The following is a 22,141-nucleotide window of genomic DNA, read 5'->3' as shown; positions in this document are numbered from 1 at the left end:
TAGCAAACTGCCTTTTGGGATACCTATGTCACACATTCCAGGAGGCAGTTTGTGATATCTCGCAAAATGCCCAAACACATTGGGGAGGGCTCTGTTCTATTACGGGCAAAGATCCAAGCCATTTCTCTGCAGAAGTGGGATACTATTACCTCTAGGTTAGTTTGGAGATTCCTGCTCTTACTAGTACTTCATAATGTAAATTGGGTTTGACAATTACAATATAAACCAGAACATTAGACTTGTTAGGGTTAATACCCTATATAAAGCCTGTGATGTTTTAAAATCCCTCTAACTTGGCCGCTTTCTTTTGATATCAACCTTTTTGTTTTTAGGCCCAACATTCACCTCCATTCTTCAAGAAAATAAAAGTCTGCCACGTTGCCAGGGACATGGCACAATAATATGGTATATCCAGGATAAATGGTAAAACAGAAGTTTCTGCAACAAAGCATGAATACCCATTCACAAAAAAACCAAAGCTCCATCAATTACAATATTAGTATAGCCCAAAATATAAGTGGGATCTAATGCCACGTACACACATAGCCGACTATCCGAACGGGCTAGTTGCCTACACACAGCACTTTTTCAGCGGACTAATGAACGGACTCGCCCCCACACACGCGGAGGAAAGTCTGCTCATTTTGAGCACGTCTCCAGGTAGGCGGGGCCTGCGAAGGAGACGTCGCTGGCCCCGCCACCTGGTATGGACTTAGAGGGGAACCCCAACGCCAAAAAAAATTGGCGTGGGGGTCCCCCGCAGGTCCACATCAGACCCTTGTCCGAGCACGCTACCTGGCTGGCCAGGAAAGGGGGGGACGAGCGAGCGCCCCCCCCGAGCCGTACCAGGCCACGCGCCCTCAACATGGGGGGGTGCCTTGGGGAAGGGGGGGGCCGCGCATGCCCCCCCACCCCAAAGCACCTTGTCCCCATGTTGATGAGGACAAGGGCCTCTTCCTGACCACCCTGGCCGTTGGTTGTCGGGGTCTGCTGGCGGGGGGCTTCTTATCGAAATCCGCCCCCCACCCTATGTGAATGAGTATGGGGTACAATGTACCCCTACCCATTCATCTGTAAAAAAAAAAAAAAGTAAAAAAACACACAAGGGTTAAAATAGTTTATTGCACAGCTCCGGGGGTCTTCCGTCTTCGGGGGTCTTCTCGCCGGACTCCTCCGCTATCTTCTTTTAGCTCTTTTACTAGCGGAGGAGCCCGGGTTTCTTACTAGTCGCCACCCTCTTCTTCCGACTTCAGGGGTTTTGTCCCCCTCTTCGGTTCTTCTTGCCGGGCCACCGCACCTTCTTCTAGCTTCTTTACAGGCGGTGGCCCGGTCTTCTGTTGCCGCCTTCTGTTCTTCTCTTCAGATGTTGCCTCGTCGCATCCTCCGCTCACAGTGGCACGGACGCGACGCGCGACGACTTATATAGGGACATCCCTGGATGATGTCCCCGCCTATTATGATGTCACAATCCCAGCATGCTCTGGGACTGTGACACCTTAATGGGCGGGGACATCATCCGGTGATGTCCCTATCTAAGTCGCCGCACGTCGCGACGGTGCCATTGTGAGTGGAGGATGCGACGAGGCAACATCTCCCGAAGAGAAGAACAGAAAGTGGCGACAGAAGACCGGGCCACCGCCTGTAAAAGAGCTGGAAGAAGGCGCGGTGGCCCCGCAAGAAGAACCAAAGAGGGGGACAAAACCCCCGAAGTCGGAAGAAGAGGGCGGCAGCGAAGAAGAAAGCCGGGCTCCTCCGCTAGTAAAAGAGCTAGAAGTGTTTTTTTTTTTTTTTACAGGTGAATGGGTAGGGGTACATTGTACCCCATACTCATTCACATAGGGTGGGGGCCGGTATCCGGGGGCCCCCTTATTAAAGGGGGCTCCCGGATTCCGATAAGCCCCCCGCCCGCAGACCCCGACAACCAACAGCCAGGGTTGTCGGGAAGAGGCCCTTGTCCTCATCAACATGGGGACAAGGTGCTTTGGGGTGGGGGCGCCGCGCGGCCCCCCCTTTCCCAAGGCACCCTCCCATGTTGAGGGCACGCGGCCTGGTCAACCACCCCCTTTCCTGGCCGGCCGGGTAGCGTGCTCGGATAAGGGTCTGATGTGGACTTGGGGGCGACCCCCACGCCGATTTTTTTTTTTTTTTTTTTTTTTTTTTTTTTTTCAGCGTTGGGGTTCCCCTTTAAGTCCATACCAGGTGGCGGTGCCAGCGACGCATCCTTCGCGGGAAAAGTCCGTTCATTTCAAAAGTACGGCGGACTGGCATACGCAGGGCCGGATTGTCCGCTGAAATGCAAGTCCAGCGGGAAGATTGGAGTGCAAAACTACTTTCTAAGTCCGCCGTACTTTCGGGTCAAAAAAGTCAGCCGGAGGCTACACACGGGGGGATTGTCCGGCGGACTTGAGTTTGCCGGACTTTTCCACCCGATTGTTTGTTTGATCGTGTGTATGCGGCATTTGGCATCTAAAAGCATCATAAAGTATAACCAAAGCCAAAACATCTTGAGTTCTGGATAGAGTGCAGAGGGATTAGAACGCTTGTCAGGTTTTTATTGCTGTCTGTGCCCCTATTAGGGAGATTCACCCTTTCTATTTGTCCTGTTTACTATTATCATTGAAAGTGAAAATAACCAAAATCCCATATTTTAGGTTGTCCCCAGAAAAGTAATAGTAGGGAAATCTTGCAATGGAGACACAAGTTCGGGTGACCTGGGGGTCCCCAAGGAATTCCCTTAATTTGCAGTGGTTTTCCCTTACTTTCTGTTTGGCTATGGGACAGGAAGTGAAAGGAAATCGTAACAATAGGACAGAGATGGCAAAAATAAACCTGGCAGGGGTTATAACCCTCCCTTGCTCTATTCAAAATGGGAAACAAAAAAGTTTTGCCTATAGTTCTACTTTAAATAAAGTGGAACTCCTATGTTGGTAGAGGTATTAACAAGGAAGTGAATGTTCCCCAGATTTTTACCTTGACTTTCAGTTCTAATTAGATCAATACTTGCTTGGGTGTAGAAAAGAATCACCCTTCTTTAAAATAATCACATTTTGGTGCTTTGCAGCCTGAAATGAAGGCAGACAGTTTGTTTTTTATCCAGCTGTATTTACTAGTGCAACTTATAAAATCCAAGTGAAAGATATAACACCAACATGTCAGGAAAAAAACAGAAACACTGAGTTGGAAAGAGGATCACCCCCTTATGTCAGTATTTTGTTGAACCACCTTTTGCTTTAATTACAGCCTTTAGTCTGTTGGGATATGTCTCTACTCTACTTTACACATCTAGACTTTGCAATATTTGCTCACTCTTTTGCAGAACTGCTCATGTTCAGCTAAATTTGATGGTGGCCATTTATGGACTGCAGTCTTAAGCCTCGTACACACAATCGGAACTCCCGCCAGCAAAAGTCCGATGAGAGCTTTTGGTTGGATATTCCGACTGTGTGTATGGTCCATCAGACTTTTGCTGGTGGAATTTCCTCCAGCAAAAGATGCAGGTTCTCAGTTTTTCCGACGGAAAAGTTCCGATCGGAGATTCCGATCGTCTGTAGCAATTCCGACGCACAAAAGTCCTACCCATGCTTGGAAACAATTCGATGCATGCTCAGAAACATTGAACTTAATTTTCTTGGCTCGTTGTAGTGTTGTACATCACCGCATTCTTGAAGGTCCAAAGTTCAGAGAACTTTTGTGTGCGTCGGAAAAACCATCCAAGTTGGTTTTAGGGGGTTTAGGTCTGGGCTCTGACTGTGTGCTTTGGGTCATTGACATGTTGGAAGGTAAACCTTCTCCCCGTTGACAACTTTCTGGCGGGGGTAGCAGATGTTCCTCAAGAATGTGATGGTATTGTGCCCCATCCATTTTTTCTTCTATCCTGACAAGTCCTCCAGTCCCTGCTGCAGAGAAACACCCCTATAACAGGATTTTACCACCTCCAATGCTTTACTGTAGGAATGGTGTTATTTGAATGGTGAGCTGTATTGGATTTTTTGCCAGACATATCATTTGGTGTTGAGGCCAAGTAATTACGTTTTGGTCTCATGCAGTTTATGGAAGGCATTGACTGCAGAGGTTACTGCACCTTCCTCCACAAATTCAATGGCTGATCTGGCCATGGCTCCATTAGTTTCTGAGCCATCGGTTGCAATGAGGATATTTGAATCTGACTCTGATTTGCTCCCATCTATTCCTGGTGAGATTAACATTGAGGCGTTGCTGTCTACTGCTATTACTCAAAAATTAAGAGTTTGTTTCGCCTTCCTTGATGCAATGGGCAGCAGTTTGAAACTGAAGATCAGCTTGCTAGCTTCACATTTTTCAGATGACCCTGAAGCTGCAAAGATTTTCCCATTGCACTCACTCTTCGAGGTCTTCTTTGTGGGGCTTGAAAACACCCCCGTATGCCTTTCACATCTCCCGAACAATTACTAGACTTGTTTAGTTTGAGAAGAGTTTTGCAAAAGGCTGGTCAACCCAATCTCGAATTTGTTGGGGGTCCATCTTAACAGGGAGACAACTTTTTTTTTTTTTTTTTTTTTGTTTTGAAAAGCCATTGGTAACTCCACCCAGTGCAAAAAAAAATGCACACACGTAAAGGGTGAAACACGAAACGTGCAACGGGTGTACTACGGTCCTCCCAAAGAAGGACCTTTACCCTGATCTCCCGGGGTGTTAGGCTCCAGACGGGAACTGGGGTACTCCCTATGGCCTTTTTGGCCAAAACCAGATGGACCCCATTCTCTGGAGGGTCTGCCGGGACAGACCCACAAATGTTCTTGGTGGGGCTCCCCTGAAGGGAGACTCCATGAGAGAGGGCAAACCAAGCCAGAAGGCCATGTCCACCCCCTACCAAGACTTTCAGGGTAGGCCCAAGGACCCACACCCTACCAATCACACAGTGACAAACAAAAAAATACTAAAAAGTGACAAACACAGGGGTAAATAAATAAAAGAAAGTGGGGAGAAGGAAGTGAGAAGAGGAAGCGAAAGTGGCCATTGTGCAATACAATGGCCGGCCCTTCAGCCAGGAATCAAAAATTCCTCTGGTCCTAGCCAAAAGGCTTGGCTCTAGAGGAGAGGCAGGTGCGAAAAAAGTGTGTATAGTGTAGTGAACAAGGTTCCTCTAAAACTCATAGTGCCCCCCAACACAGTGAGAATTATGGCACCCCTGGACTGCCACTCCAGGGGCACATACACCACTGGCTTTTCTCCAACCCTGGCCCACAGCCAAGCCGGTGCAGCCTCTGCCCATACCAGGAAGGCCTGGAGCTCTGAGAGCTTAGGGAGAGCCCTTGACATAAGGGTTCCACCACCGCTCCCATCGCTCCTACCTAATTACATTCGGGAAATACTAACCGCCCCCCAGTGGGAAAGGAGGGCCAGTGTTCTTTCCCAAAAAACTGACGGGAGCAAGGACTGCACCAATCTAGGCCAGAAGGCCAGGGACCGACTCTTCAGCCAGATCCAGTGATTCTCAAGGGTTTCCTTCCGGCTTTCTCCAAAGGAGACCTATTAACGGCCCTCAGTTACATCGAGCAGTCTGCTTTCGGCTCTTCCTTATACTAATTGTCCAGGTTACCATTACGCCAAGTGGATTTGCATAGCCACCCCTAAACCCACCGCCATGGATTAGGGACGGTTAGAACAGCGCCACCACTTGGCATATGATAAAAATAGATACTACACTTGATCTTAGCCAAAAGGCCAAGAACATGGAGACAACTAGGCTAGTAGAGGACACCCCTGTATTTGTGGACCCTACTGATGAGAGGTTGGAAACCCTCTTTACAACTGGTGGACTCTGGCCTATGTTCCTATTTATTGCTTTGATTTTAATTTTTCGAGCTGTGACAAAATGGTCAATATATCTTAACATATCTGTGGCAGTGGATCCTTCTGTGCATAGATCATTCTGGTTAAAGTGCTGGTCTGTGGACTCTGCATCCAAGGAGGGCTTGACCTGCTTGGTCTTCGAAGGACAATTTCTCTTTGATCCAGCTTTTAATGTTATTATCAATGATGCCACTGGAGGCAGTGGCACCCACCTGCCTCATCATTTGAAGCCTAAGGAAAGATTTACAGAGTCTCTGCCTTTTTATTTTCTTACACCTAGTATGCAGGCCTAGGCCTCCCATACATTGTTCTTTGGTCACCCGCAAATAGTTGTGGAGGGGGGGGGGGGGGGGGTCAGCATGGAGGTGTGCTTCCACTTTCCAAAGTGGTTCGGGGGGGGGGGCACATTTGTGAGTTCTTCAGGGCTCCTGAGCAGCTTCCTTGCAGGCACTTAGGGGCAGAAAGCACTATTCTAGTTATTACAACCTAAAGTGGAAGTCTATGCAAAAACTAAAATCCTTGCATCTAGACCACGGATCTAACACTAACCTCTCTATCTTTGTAAAGAAAAAAATGAGTACATACCTTTTTGGAAGCCTATCTCCAGCAGTAGAAGCTCTGCAGAGGACACGGCCGACAGCGGCTGTGAAATGAATGGGAAGTGACGTCATCCAGAGTTACTATGGGGCTTCCGTTGTCATCTGTCTCCTCTGCGTCCCGTCCTCCTCTACAGTGAAGTCACGTCTGACAGCTCAGCATGGGATCTGGTTGGAGCTGGTCAGATTGGTCAGATTGGCTTCCAAAAAGCTATGTATACTCCATTTTTTTTTTCTTCACAGGGATAGAGGGGTTAGTATTAGATCTGTGGTGTCTATAGATGCAGGTATTTTTGTTTGCATGGACTTCCACTTTAACTTTCACCTTCTGCTTCCTCTTCAGCTCCTTCCCTTCTATCTCCCTGTATCCCAACACAGATTAGCAGTCATCTCTGCCTCATTGGGGTCACCTGGGCTGAGGGGTGTGTGTGTGGTGTGCTTTTTTTGTTTTAACCTGGTTGTTCTCCCCGATAAATCAAATAACTGCCTCCTTTTGGGGCCTGCAGTTGCAAACATTTTGCATGTTGTACACAAAATCTACCATTCCTTCCTATCCCCAGTTGGATATTCTGACTTCTGTATGCATTTGGGCATGTATACCTTACAGGTCCCCATCCTTGCAGCTCACTAACTTGCTAATCCTGTCCCTGTATCCTGAGTGTTCACCAAGGACCTAACCCCATTGTTTGCCCTAGTTTGTCATTATTTCCAGTGGAGGATGCAGTTGTCACAGGCTCTATTGGACACCACCTCTTTTGATTGTCTATCTGTCCTAATGATTTGGCTAAACATTGAGTCTTCAGAAATCAGTGCTGAAACAGCCTCTTCGTCTGCAGGCAACCCAGAACAAAATGTTTTTCCCCAGAAATTTCTTTAGGGTATCTGATCTCTTATCCTTTTGCCTTAGGTCCCAGAGTTAGCCTAGTTTTCTAGCTGTCATGGATCTGTGGGTAATGCTCTTGAAAACCTACCCTTTTCTCCAGTCTGACCCCATGCTGTCTCCGGGCTACACTCTGGCTTTGTAGTACAAGTGGGCCCAGCTTTTGAACAGACAGAATTTTAGCCCCCAGAGATTCAGATAGTTTTATGGATCAGTCCCCCAGCCCTGGTTTCGGGATGTCTTTCCTATACACCTCCTGAGAGATCCTATCTGTGGACATGAGCCTTTCAGGCTAGGGAGGAGGCAGGGACACTCTTCAATGGCAGGACCCCCCGACTGTTGGAGAACTCTAGACTATAGGACTGCATCTTGAAGTTTAAAGGAATGTGGTTCTTTCTGCATCATTGGATTATTCCCTTGACTGGTTACATGATCTGAGTCTAGGTGGACAATGTCACTGATGCTGTATGCATCATCGACCAGGGGAGAACAAAATCTCTTGCTCCAGTAAAAGAGCGACACCCTGTTGTGGCATAGAAAGTACAGGCCGGCAACTCGACAGCTTCTCCATAGAAAATATTTATTTAAGCATTATAGCAATAACATCATTCAAAAATACTCATACATGTTTCAACCTTAGGCCTTCATCATCCTGCTGTGGCAGGAGCCCTGATTGTTATCAAACTCTTGTCTACTGGTCTGTATCTTGGAGTTTCACAGAATGTGGTTGTTTATGCTTCACTGAATCATTCCCTTGACAGGTTACTGAATCTGTTTGGACAACACCAGAGTGATGGTGTGCCTCATCCTTGTTGGAAGAACAGAAGATCTTGCTATAGTTCTTATCCTTTTTGCAATGCTCTTTCAGGGTTGGATCAGCTTCCCCAACTGCTTTTATCTGGAAGTGGTGACGTGATAATACACCCAAATGCCCTCAAAAGCCTGCATCCCAAGTGGAGAATGCAGGATCTCGACCTCCTAAAATCCTGGTTAATCTGCATGCAGAACAGGTTTATCTCCAGTTGCTGGAGTCTTTTATACCAGTATCAGTGGATGCTCTGGTGATTAGCATGAGCTCTAGGCTTTTCCTCTTTTTTACACTTCTGCCTTGCATAGTCTAGCGGGAGAGCCTTTTGGAAATTTCTTGCCCTGAATTGACTCGGAGGAATGTTCTTTGCTAACCTGGTAAGGTTCCTGACAGTTGCTCCGTAGGCTCCAACAGATCATTGAATTTTGGAATTCAAGAGCATATCTAATTCTGTGAAACTAGGTGGACTTTCCAGGAATGCTTATTATGGGCCATTGCCCTAGCATAGCATTTCTTTCTTGCAGAAGAGTTGGACTACATTTCAGTTCTCAGCACTATCAAGTCTGGGTTCTTCCTTGTGATGTTTTGATTAAAGCAGTATTAAACCCAAAATCAAAAATGTTATCTATTGCAACTTGCCAATTATTACAGTGAGGGAAAAAAGTATTTGATCCCCTGCTGATTTTGTACGTTTGCCCACTGACAAAGAAATGATCAGTCTATAATTTTAATGTTAGGTTTATTTTAACAGTGAGAGACAGAATAACAAAAAAAAATCCAGAAACAAAACTCACAAAATTATAAATTGATTTGCATTTTAATGAGGGAAATACGTTTTTTTTTTTTACCCCTTGGCAAAACATGACTTAGTACTTGGCAAAACCCTTGTTGTCAATCACAGAGGTCAAATGTTTCTTGTAGTTGGCCACCAGGTTTGCACACATCTCAGGAAGGATTTTGTCCCACTCCATTTTGCAGATCCTCTCCAAGTCATTAAGGGTTCGAGGCTGAGGTTTAGTAACCCAAACCTTCAGTTCCCTCCATATTTTGTATGGAATTAAGGTCTGGAGACTGGCTAGGTCACTCCAGGACCTTAATGTGCTTCTTCTTGAGCCATTCCTTTGTTGCCTTGGCCGTGTGCTTTGGGTCATTGTCATGCTGGATCCACACCCCATTTTCAATGCCCTGGCTGAGGAAAGAAGGCTCTCACACTAGATTTGACGGTACACGGCCCCGTCTATCTTCCCTTTGATGCAGTGAAGTTGTCCTGTCCCCTTAGCAGAAATACACCCCCAAAGCATAATGTTTCCACCTCCATGTTTGGCGGTGGGGATGGTGTTCTTTGGGTTGTAGGCAGCATTCCTCCTCCAAACACGGCGAGTTGAGTTGATGCCAAAGAGCTTGATTTTGGTCTCACCTGACCACAATACTTTCACCCAGTTCTCCTCTGAATCATGTGTTCATTAACAAACTTCACATGAGCCTGTACATGTGCTTTCTTGAGCAGGGGGGACCTTGCAGACTCTGCAAGACTTCAGTCCTTTACGGCATAGTGTTTTACCAGTTGTCTACTTGGTGACTATGGTTCCAGCTGCCTTGAGATCATTGATAAGTTTTTCCTGTGTAGATTTGGGCTGATTCCTCACCGTTCTCATGATCAATGAAACTCCACGAGGTGAGATCTAGCATGGAGCCCCAGACCAAGCAAGATAGACAGCTATTTTGTGTTTCTTCTATTTGCGAATAATAGCACCAACTGTTGTGACCCTCTCATCAAGCTGCTTGGTGATGGTCTTGTAGGTCTACAATCTTGTCCCTGACATCCTTGGGCAGCTCTTTGGTCTTGGCCAAATTTGGAGAGATTAAAATCTCATTGATTGTGTGGACAGGGGTCTTTTATACAGGTAACAAGCTTAGATTAGGAGCACTCCCTTTAAGAGAGTGCTCTTAATCTCAGCTCATTACCTGTATAGAAGATACCTGGGAGCCAGAGATCTTGCTGATTGATAGGGGATCAAATACTTATTTCACTCATTAACCACTTGCCACCCAGGACAATTCTGAAAGTTCTCTCGTACATGTAAAAAACATTTGCTAGAAAATGACCCCTAACACCCAAACATTATATATATATATATATATATATATATATATATATATATATATATATATATATATATATATATTTTTTTTTTAGCAGAGACCCTAGGGAATGCATTAAAATAAAAACAAAAAAGACTAAACTTAGCCTGATTTTTAATTTATTGTAACAATGTGATAAATAATGTGACGCCGAATAAATAAATACCTAACATGTCACACTTTAAAATTGTGCACACTCGTGGAATGGCGCCAAACTTCGGTACTTAAAAATCTCCATAGGTGACGCTTTAAATTTTTGTACAGGTAACCTGTTTCAAGAAATTTAAGTAGTCAGAGTATGACCATAAGAACTGAGACCATCAGTGAAGGACTTCTGAAAAAATACTTCTACTTAGGGTGGGTGGACATTCATGCACCATGCATCAACGTCACCTTCTGTGTGTTGCAGGTGCAGTGTCGCTGCTGTGGCACCGCCTCTCCTTTCCCATCTGGCGGGTAGAAGGAGGAGTGTAATGGCACCAACACCGGGCGGTTCTCCGCCCAGCCAAGGTTACCTACGTGACGTTGGTGGGTTTCAATCAGGGATATCAGACTTACTCTGGTGTGTCATTGCTCACTTCAGTTCACTACATGAATCCCCATCCCTGGACCCTTTAAACTGATCACTGCCTAATTGGTAACTAGAATCCACCTCTGGTTGCACTGCATTGTTGGATTTATTCAACCTTTCTTAGTGATGCATTTATATCCTTGTCACTTTTCACTTCTTATGCCACATACACATGATCGGAATTATCATTGGATAAAGCTCTGATGGTTTTCCTGACGGAATTCCGCTCAAGCTGTCTTGCCTACACACGGTCACACCAAATTCCGATCGTTTAGAACGCAGTGACGTACAACATGTACGACGGGACTAGAAAAGGGAAGTTCAGTAGCCAATAGCTTCCGTCTCGTAGTTGAGTTTGAGCATGCGTGATTTTTGGCGTGTCGGCATTGCATACACACAATCGGAATTTCCGATAGAAAGTTTTTCCGTTGGGAAAATTGAAAACATGCTATCAATTTTTGGCTGGCGGAAATTCGGACAGCTAAATTCTGATGGAGCATACACACGGTCACATTTTCTGATCAAAAGCTCTCGTCTGTCTTTTTATGGCCGGACTTCCGATCGTGTGTACGCGACATTGCACCTTTTTCTTCAACCTCTTCTGGTAATGCGTTTTATATCCTCATCACTTTTCACTTCTTAGAACTTGGCTACCACCAATACTTTCTAGTACTTCAATCCCCTCTGTTCTTTACCAAGAACAGGACACACCTTGCATGTGTCATACTAAAAATATATATACATATGTTTTTTCAGAAGTCCTTCATTGATGGTCTCGGCACTTATCGTCACTCTGACTACATCAATTTCTTGAAATCTGTCTCCCCTGGATGATTTTCTTGCTGGACAGCAGGCCACTCACACCACCTCAGCTCCAGTTGGATGCTTCCCTTTGGGGGTCCCCGATCTACAGTGCCATACTTTATTATATAGTCAACCTTGCAAGTATGGTAGAGAGTGCGTTTTTATACTTTTATTTTATTTTTCATGAATTTTCTTTGTTCCTTGGTAGGATCAGACCATACAGCAACTTCTATTATATTTTTTATTGAAATCACGCGCATGCTCCTGAAGAGTGGATCAATCCACAAAATTATTATTATTATATGGCTATTATATGCCGTGACCCTATGATTCAATTGATATCTGTCAGTATGGCACCCCGTCTATATTGTATGTATAGATATATATATATATTTTTATGAATTGTACCAGTTATTGTAATTGTATTGGATAATTTATATAATAAACTGAATTCTTTATACCTACGTGCTTCATACAAAGTCCCAATCCCTTTTCCCCTCTTTTTTGATATATATATATATATTTATATTATATATTTATATTATATATATATATTATATAGGGATGGAGACAATTGACCTTACCAGGTCACCACTTCATATAAAGCCCCAACTGTTCTCCTTTTTTCTTTTTTAGTACAGCAAGCTCCTCCCGAGCTCCTCCAGGTTTTTTCATTCATTCTGCTGAGTGTGTACCAGGCTTAACTCCTGCACAATGCTCTGCTCCCAGCCCTGTAACTCCACAGTACCCTGCCCTGTCACTTCTTGCTTCCCACTGCCCTGCACTGCTTACTCTGCCCACTCCACACTGCTTTGCTTTGCCCTGCCATTCTGCACTGCTTACTCAGCACTGCCATTGCACACTGACTTGCCACCCCACACTGTCCTGCCACTACATACCTCCCACTGCCCTGCCTTGCCACTACATACTGCCCTGACACTGCTTATTGTTCTGCCCACTACATACTATTTGCTGTCCTGTCACTACATGCTGCCTATTGCCTACTGTCCATTACATACAGCCCACTGCTCTGCCTTGCTACTACATACTGCTTGCTGTCCTACCATTGCCAGCATACGTTTCACTGCTTGCTTTGAACTGCCACCATGTGCTGTGCATGGCCTTGCGCTTCTCTACTACTACATATTGCCCTATTGTTTTATTCTGCCAAATACCACACGCTCTACAGCTCTTTACTGCCATTTCTTACTGCTCACTGACCTGCATTGCATAATGTTCATTGTACTTTCTCTACATGCTGCTTAAAATGGACACTGCATATGATTGTCGCACATGGTACACACTAACAGTGACAGTCACACTGAGCAGGTGGTGGGGTTGGCTGGCCCTGCTACTAGGTGGAGATTGTGGCATCATTTGATGCCAGCTTCTGAGCCTACAGTTTTTAGGTTGGGAGTGTCCATTCCTCCAGTAGGTAGCAGTATAACCCAAAGATGAAATACTCTGTGTCCTTCATTGGAGTTCAAGAAAAGGATTTTACAGTTCACAAAAATCCCATTCGCTTGTTTGTAAATTTTAATATGCCAATATCTCAATCTATATGTATTTTAGGTGCTGGAGATCTGGGTGAATTTCATGCCTTTACAATCACAGACATCAAGGCTGGAGTCACAAAGTATGGGCATGAGTTGATTTTAATACGTGTGCATAATCCTTGGGGGCGGAGCCGCTGGAGCGGGGCGTGGGGGAGGAAGTAAGTAGAAATTGCAAATTTTTATTAAGGAAATATGTTTTTTGAACATTTTTTTTTTTCCCTACAGTAAGCAGAGGCTGTATTATACTCACCTGTTTATTAGAGGTCGGCCGATATATCGGCCGATATTTGCAGTTTTTTTTATTAATCGGCATCGGCCGATTGTGCTGGTAAAAAGCCGATATAGAACTGCAGTGGGACTTTGAAATGACTTCTGTAATAGAAGTCAGTGTAAGTTGCCTGAGTTGTCATAGAAACGTCTTTCCTCCTCTCTGGGCAGCCTGCCAAGAAAAGAACAGAAAGATACAATGTTTACACTTGAATGAATGAAGTCATCTCTGTGTGTAGAAGTTCTCAGTTTAACCATTTAAAGACTAAATCTTTTCTGACACTTGTTGCTTACAAGTAAAAATCCTGTATTTTCTGCCAGAAAATCACTTAGACCCCCCAAAAATTATATATATTTTTTAGCAGAGATCCTAGGGAATAAAATTGCGGTTGTTGCAATATTTTATGTCACATGGCATTTGCACAGAGGTCTTTCAAATGCATTTTTTGGGGAAAAAAAATACACTATTTATTTAAAAAATAAAATAAAAACAGTAAAGTTAGCCCATTTTTTTTTTTTCGTCCAAAAGTTTTGACTACCTGTTTTTATTTAATATATAGTTTTTTTTTTTTTTGTTTTTTTTTTTATCTAAATCATACATACAAGTAAACTGATTGGAGGTTTGTTTTGTTTAATAAATGTTTAAATGTAAGAAATTTTCTGTATCACTTATGAAGGCTGCTTTCACACTGGAGCGGGCAGGCGTTGATGGTAAAACGCAAGTTTTAGCGGCTCTTTACCATCATTTTAGCGGTGCTATTTGGCTGCTAGTGGGGCACATCTAACCCAGCTAGCGGCCAAGGAAGAGGTTAAATGCGCCCATGAAGCACTGCTGCCAAATCGCATTGCATGCGCTTCGGCAGTGGTGCCCATTCATATCAATGGGCAGGAGTGGTGGAGGAGCGGTATACACCACTCCAAACGTGCTGCTTGCAGGACTTTTTTTAAAGATCCTGCCAGTGCATCACCTCAGTGTGAAAGCACTCTGTCTTTCACACAGACTGCAGGGAAGCCATTTTGCAGGCACTTTACAGGCGCTATTTTTAGCCCAAAAGCGCCTGAAAAACACCCCAGTGGGAAAGGTGTGTTAGATCAAATAAAATAAAATCGGCCTAACATATCGGCCCAAAAAAATCGGCATCATATATCGGCTATCGGCCGCCATGATTTCTAAATATCGGCATCGGCCAGAGAAAAACCCATATCGGTCGACCTCTACTGTTTATGGTCCAGCATCGGGTTTCTCACTTGTGTAAGGCCACTGGCGTGCAGCTAGTCATTGCCTGCCAACAGCTCAGCAAATCCATGGCCAGGCTTAAAGTGGCTGGTGCACATTGCTCTGCATTTCCCATGCTAGCAGCTGGACACCCCATGGTCCCTTGCGACTGTTTTCCTCTGCCTGCAAGTGTTATTTCCATGACTTATAGTGTTACAGGTGCCTGCCCAGTCTGTACCCAGCTCCTGCGCTTTCAGTGATCCCCAGCGTGTCTGTGTTGTTGGTGATTCCAGCCCTGTGCTCTGTGTGTCCCAGCCTTCATCCAGCCATGTGATCCCAGTGTTCCCCAGTATACTGCTTTGATGACCCTGTGCATGTTAATTTCAGTGTGGAAAAGGGCAAATAGTATGGCATGAACCACACCAGACCGATTAGTACTGTGGTTCCACATGATTTGGTGGCCATTAATGCACCTGTGTTTGCTAGATGCATGAGAGTGCCATTAACAATGGCACTCGTGCTCTTCTAAAGATGACAGAATGTACCTGTGCATTGGTGTGAATAGGCCCTAACACTATCAAGTCAATCCAGTGCACCAGTGCTACAAGGACTGTCAGGACTTTATCTGCTGTCAGTTGCAGCCTGCTTGAGTGAGAGAGAGGACTATAATCTGGGTGTCACTTGCATCATGAAATCTTCACCCCTAGAAGCTCTGATGGAGACCAGGTGGTACTGCAGTCTCTGCGCTTTGGTTCTTCTCAGGACTTGTATCATCATCACTAAATGAGTGGGCACACTGAGCTCTCTGGGCTTACTCCACAGTCTTCTCAGCTGCTACAGCTAAGTCTTCTCTCCTGCTTCTGCTCCTAGTAGGAAGGGATTCTCAATCTATGACAGATTGTAACCTATAAAGTCAGTAATTTTGTTTGCATAGTTTGATAATGTGTTAAAATATGAAGCACAGACAGATTTTGACACAGAATAGAGCCACCTTACCTCTGCTGTGACCACAGTGCTGTAGGCTATGTGTAGCTGCATCCTATGGCTATTTAGCTATGAGGACTTGTGTATTAAACTTACACTTTACTGTTTGTATCATAAAATTTGGTTTATGACACCAGCAACTTTGCCAGGTAAATTGTTTGGATTTCTAAAGTAAGTTTTACGCTGTTTTTTTCTTTTGTTTTTTTTTTCTTTAGAGGTGATAAATGGGCCTTAATGGACAAGTCAGAAAGTGATAAGTTTCTTTATGGTCTTCAAGATGGGGAGTTCTGGGTAGAGAAAGAAGAATTTCTGCAAGAGTTTAATGAAGTTATTATGGCGTTTCCCATGGATGAGATGGAGCACATACAAAGCATTTGGACAGGTGAGCTAATGTGATTGTAGAATGTCCACTTTGCAGATATGCTGGAAAGCAGTTTGCAGGCTGTATTGTCCTCAGAGTGATAGCCACATATTGTGGTGTAACCTTCTTTCTCTTACTGGGGAACCCAACATTAGACTCCTTTCACATGAGTGTTCTGTATGGCCGTTTGTCCATGAGTGTACTGCAGACAAGGAAGGGGGCTGTGTGTGCAAGGAGAGAGGCAGGAGAGGAGCAGTGTATATGGTGAGGGCTCAGTGTGCACAGATAGGCGCTCTCACTTGGCGGCACTGACTGTCGTTGCCGGATTTAAATGTAGTTGGCGGCTCCTTTTTTTTTTTACTTCAATTTATGAAGCTGGAGAAGAAGCTGCAATTCGGCCCCGCCACCAAAGTAAACCAAGGGTAGGGGTCACGGGTGATGTCGCCAGCAATTCCTGAGGAGTAGGAGCCAGGAATGCCATCAGGGGACCCCAGAAAAGATTCAGAGCTGCACTGTGCAAAACTATTGTATAGAGCAGCTGAGTATAACTTGCTGCTTATTAAAAACAGCACACAATGTACACTTACCCAGCCTGCATATGAAGAGCTCTGTGAAATCTTATTGCAGTGGCGAACACAGACCTGTAGCACAGTTGCAGTTTTTACCACAAAGTATTAAGGTCTCATTAATTGATTTCACAAGTTGTCTGAAATTGTTTAATTTTGCATGTCACAAAAACAGGCAGTAGATGAGTATTCTTTTTTTATTTATTTTTTATACAGAAGATGATGTTTTTAATATTGGATCTATCATATATGCAGCAATCGCTATATTTGTTTTATGGTACCTACATGTTAATTTCTTGTGTTACAGATTGTCCATTGCTCCATGCTCAACAGTTGTATGGTTCCTGGGTCAAAGGTCAGACTGCAGGTGGATCCCGTAATAATGTCAGTTTTACGGACAACCCTAAATTCTGGTTGGTTGTTAGGGAGCAAAGTGAGGTATATCTGGCACTTATGCAAAGGCCACAAAGTGAAATATCATCTACCAGTGATACACGCAGAAACCAGTCAAGAAGTACGATTTCAAAAAGTACTCCCCTGTATGCTATTGGACTTCATGTCTGGAGGGCAAGTATGAGAAATCACTGTAGGGTTCTTTAAAGAATAATAATTACGTTTTGGCATTGCTATTGTACAGTACATTATAAGACACAGGCATTTTAATCATTATGACTGGGTTATATGCCGCTACTTACAGGTGATTAGATGCTTGCCAAAAGAAAGCTGCAGGGACAACCCAGTATAACCCCTCCCTCTCCCAGCTTGCCTCAGAATTTTTTTCTTTTTTTTCTTTTTGCTAGTGTCCTTAAGTGACTGACTTTTTCTTTCTATTGAGAGAAGCTTACCATCTTTTATGGACGTTTTTGTTTATCTCGCGCTCTCTATCAATTTATCTATATCTATTTTTCTTATGTCAGGATTCCTGCTGCGCCATAGCCACTGTGGCTCCTCATACAGCTTAAAGATTAGTTGACTCCTCATCATTGCCTTGTTGGAATTCACCCAGACTGCACCAGATGAAAGATGTGGGACCGGCCAGTAAATTTGCTTCCATGCACTGGCCCCTGCTGTGGGTTCTCCCCTTGGCATATATTGCAACGTGCATAGTTGGCTACATGGTGCTTTACAGATCAAGGTCCATTGTATGCCTGCAGCACAGCTCTGTCCCTGAAAATTCTTCCGGGGCTACGACCATCATGGAGGGTGAAGCCAGGATAGGGTATATTCCTTGTTACTCTAGCTTCCCTTTAAACATATAGCACAGGGTGCCCTTCATTCTTTAGTTTCACTTCATGGTGTGTGGGATCTGCTCCTAGACCTTTTTGGAGGTTGCAGCAGGGAGCCAGGAGTGCTGGGGTTAAAAGAGAAGTATGGGTTTAGGTAAAAAGAAAATTATACTCGCCTAGGCTCTAAGACTGAGAACGGGGCAATCAAAAACCATTGATCACTCAGCTCTTGGTCTTCAGGATGCAGAGAGCTGGTGACTGTCAGTCACCAGCTCTCTACTCTGCTCCTTTAGCACTCGAGTGATGGGCTGTGGAGGGGGTGGGAGAGGCTGGCTCAGGCTCTCAGCGGTTTGCTGAGGTTGAGCCAGCTACCGGTCCAGGCATCTCGACATATCTCAACCATATGGTCAGGATATTTTCAGAGCCTGGACCGTTTCTGTGAATGAACTATACTCCTGTGATCTATAGAAGTACAGCCAAAAAAGCTTTAGCGATACTTCTACTTTAATTTGAGCTCCAACTACAGTTTCTTAAAGTATTCATACCTCCTTGAAATTTTCCACATTTCGTCTTGTTAGAACCAAAAACATCAATTTATTTTATTGGGATTTTATGTGATAGACCAACACAGTGGTACATACCGTATATACTCGAGTATAAGCCGAGATTTTCAGCCTCTTTTTTGAGGCTGAAAGTGCCCCCCTCGGCTTATACTCGAGTCATCGCTGTCTGCCTGCTCGATCAGCGTGTCGAGCAGACAGACAGCGGCCATTCTATTCTAATTCAAAAGCCGCGCCTCCGGCTCCGCCTTCGCCTGTGATAGGCGGAACACTGAATTTCCCAGCAGCCTGTGTTCCGCCTATCACGGACATCCGCTCATCCTCGTACTACGGACGAGGATGAAAGGATGGCCGTGATAGGCGGAACACAGACTGCTGGGAAATTGTGTTCCGCCTATCACAGACAGGGAGGCGCGGCATTTGAACAGGAAAATGGGCGCCGACGAAGAGCGGTGATCCTGGGACGGGACCGGACGGAGGCTCGGCTCGGCTCGGGACGGGACGGGACGGGACCGGACGGAGTCTCGGGACGGGACGGGACCGGACCGGACGGAGGCTCGGCTCGGGACGGGACGGGACCGGACGGAGGCTCGGGACCGGACGGAGGCTGGGGACACAGGTAGGCTGGACACACAAGGCCTCTCACACACACACACACACACACACACACACACACACACACACACACGGATGGACACACACACAGGGATGGATGGATGGATGGACACACACACAGGGATGGACAGGCATATCTCACCCTCGGCTTATACACGAGTCAATAGGTTTCCCAGTTTTTTGGGGGTAAATTGGGGGCCTCGGCTTATACTCGGGTCGGCCTATACTCGAGTATATACGGTAATTGTGAAGTGGAAATAAAATGATAAATGGTTTTCAAAATCTTTTACAAACAAATTTCTGAAAAGTGGCGTGCATTTGTATTCAGCCCACTTTACTCTGATACCCCTAACTAAAATCTAGTGGAATCAATTGCCTCCATAAGTCACCTAATTAGTAAATAGTGTCCACCTGTGTGTAATTTAATCTCAGTATAAATTCAGCTGTTCAGTGAAACCCTCAGAATTACCTTAGTGAACACACAGCATCTTGAAGGCCAAGGAACACACCAGACAGGTCAGGGATAAAGTTGTGGAGACGTTTAAAGCAGGGTTAGGTTATAAAAAAAATCTCAAGTTTTGAACATCTCATTTAGCACTTTTAAAGCGGAGTTCCACCCAAAAATGTAACTTCTGCTTATCGTGTTCCTCTCCCCTCTGGTGTCACATTTGGCACCTTTCAGGGGGAGCAGATGTCTGTGGCAATCTACTTCATGACCAGCCCCTACTCTATTCCCCCCCCCCCCCCCGTGTCTTCTGGGAGACACACAGGTCCCAGAAGACAGCAGGGACCAGTCAGGACATGCAGTGTGACTCACACATGCGCAGTAGGGAACAAGGCTGTAAAGCCGCAAGGCTTCACTTCTTGATTCCCTTACTGAAGATTGTGGCACCTCCACCCGGGAGCCAAGGGACGGGTCAGTTTCGGGTGAGGACATTGTGGATGCCCTGGACAGGTAAGTGTCCTTATTTTAAAAGTCAGCAGCTGCAGTATTTGTAGCTGCTGACTTTTAATTAATTAATTTTTTTGGCAGAACTCTGCTTTAAATTTATCATTTGAAAATGGAAAGAGTATGGCACAACTGCAAACCTACCAAGATCTGGCCATCCACCTAAACTGACAGGCCAGTAAGGAGAGCATTAATCAGAGAAGCAGCCAAGAGGCCAATGGTAACTCTGGAGGAGCTGCAGAGGTCCACAGCTCAGGTGGAAGAATCTGTCCACAGGACAACTATTAGTTGTGCGCTCCACAAATCTGGCCTTTATGGAAGAGTGGCAAAAAGAAAGCCATTCTTTAAAGAAAGCAATAAAAAGTCTTGTTTGCAAAAAGCCACGTGGGGGACACGGCAAACGTGGAAGAAGGTGCTCTAGTCAAATGAGACCAAAATTTTACTCTTTGGCCTAAAAGCAAAATGATATGTGTGGTGGAAAACTAACACTGCACATCACCCTGAAAACACCATCGCCAACAGCATTATGCTGTGGGATGCTTTTCCTCAGCAGGGAAACTGGTCAGAGATGATATGAAGATGAGTGGAGCCAAATACAGGAAATCTTAGAAGAAAACCTGTCTGCAAAAGACTTGAGACTGGGGCAGAGATTCACCTTCCAGAAGGACAACGACCCTAATCATACCACCAGAGCTACAAAGGAATGGTTTGGATCAAAGCATATTCATGTGTTGGAATGGCCCAGTCAAAGTCCAGACCTAAATCATATTGATAATCTGAGGCAAGACTTGAAAATTGCTATTCACGGATGCTCTCCATCCAATCGGACAGAGCTTGAGCTATTTTGCAAAGAAGAATGGGCAAAACTTTCACTCTCTAGATGTGCAAAGCTGGTAGATGCATACCCAAAAAGACTTGCAGCTGTAATTGCAGCAAAAGATGGTTCTACAAAGTATTGACTCAGGGGGCTGAATACAAATGCATGCCACACTTTTCTGATATTAATATGTAAAAAATGTTGAAAACCATTTATAATTTTTCTTCTACTTCATAATTGTGTGCCAGTTTGTGTTGGTCTATCACATAAAATCCCATTAAAATACATTTATACTTTTGGTTGTAACATGACAAATTGTGGAAAATTTAGATCCACTAGTGCATCTGATGTGATGCTACTGTGTCTACATACTTTCTGCCACAATGTCAGATTTCATGGGCAGAATTTCTGCCCTTATTGTAGCAATGATCACAGCTATGCCTTTCTAACCTTGAGCTTTAAGCCAAACACATTAACTGAGTAGGAGATGGCAGCTGAGAATGATCCATTTCTTTTTGAGAAATTGGATTAGGATGATGCACCTGTAACAGAGATTTTATCCAAGATGATGGGTATCATAGCTGCCCTTATTGAGATTTCCCTTGTATAGTGTTGGCTCAGCCTTAAGCTGGCCATACACTGATTTAAATTCGGCTGATTCAGTAGGGGCCAGTTGAATTTTGAGGAATGTCTGACTGGTCATGTGCTACAGAAATTGATTGTTTGGTCCAATCTCATTGAAGAGACCTATTGGAAAATTTTGTCAATCTGCAACCTATTTGTACTCCTCCGAAATGCTTTGTCCAATAGAATCCTCTTAAGAAAAGTTTCCTGTGTAAGTGGGTGCTTTCTGTGGTAGGTCCTGCCACTGCTCCTCTTAACAAGACCTTCGTGGCACTGTGGAGGCTAATCCAATGTTCGAAGATCTGGTAGACAAGAGATTAGAGGCTCTTATCAAAGCTCTCTTTTCCTTGGCTGCCCTGGTTTGGCATATACACTTTGTCAAATGCCCAAGGCAAGTCTTCTCTCCATCCACATGCACAGGACTCTAAAGGCAAAAACCTGTTTGGTCCCTCCTTGGATAAATGCATCAAGAAGATCATTGGGGGCCAGAGTAGTTTCCATCCCCATAAAAAGAGGACATACACATCTGGTAGTATGACTTTTACCCAGAGGTTTCATCCCTTCAAGTCCTTGAGTTCCAAGTCTAAGTTGGGAATTTACTTTCATAACAAGACATGACCCTTTAAACCAACCAGCTCCCAGAAAATTTTAGATACATAGGTCCAGATTGCCATTTCCAGGGGCTACAAACTGGAGTTTGGACTGCCTCCTCTCTGCTTCGTACTGTCAAACTTGTCTCCTTCCCTATGGTGGATGGATCTGCTTTG

At 44.8% G+C, this 22,141-nt stretch overlaps 1 protein-coding gene across 2 annotated transcripts in view; it reads left to right on the top strand.

The window, feature by feature from the left end:
- The window catches only part of CAPN10 (calpain 10), a 65,315-nt gene that overhangs the window by 27,716 nt on the left and 15,458 nt on the right, over nucleotides 1-22,141 (top strand). The window contains exons 5-7 of one of the 2 annotated variants that reach the window (XM_077487698.1): nucleotides 13,206-13,347; nucleotides 15,872-16,038; nucleotides 16,891-17,150. In XM_077487698.1, the coding sequence (XP_077343824.1) occupies nucleotides 13,206-13,347; nucleotides 15,872-16,038; nucleotides 16,891-17,150 (569 nt within the window). The remainder of the gene's footprint in view (nucleotides 1-13,205; nucleotides 13,348-15,871; nucleotides 16,039-16,890; nucleotides 17,151-22,141) is intronic. The other variant, XM_077487699.1, reaches the window with a different exon arrangement.

This window comes from Lithobates pipiens, unplaced genomic scaffold (genome assembly GCF_037356315.1).
Source record: "Lithobates pipiens isolate NorthernLeopardFrog02 unplaced genomic scaffold, aLitPip1_a1.2 Scaffold_18, whole genome shotgun sequence".
Taxonomy (NCBI): Eukaryota; Metazoa; Chordata; class Amphibia; order Anura; family Ranidae; genus Lithobates; species Lithobates pipiens.
This window is presented reverse-complemented; position numbering and strand designations above follow the sequence as displayed.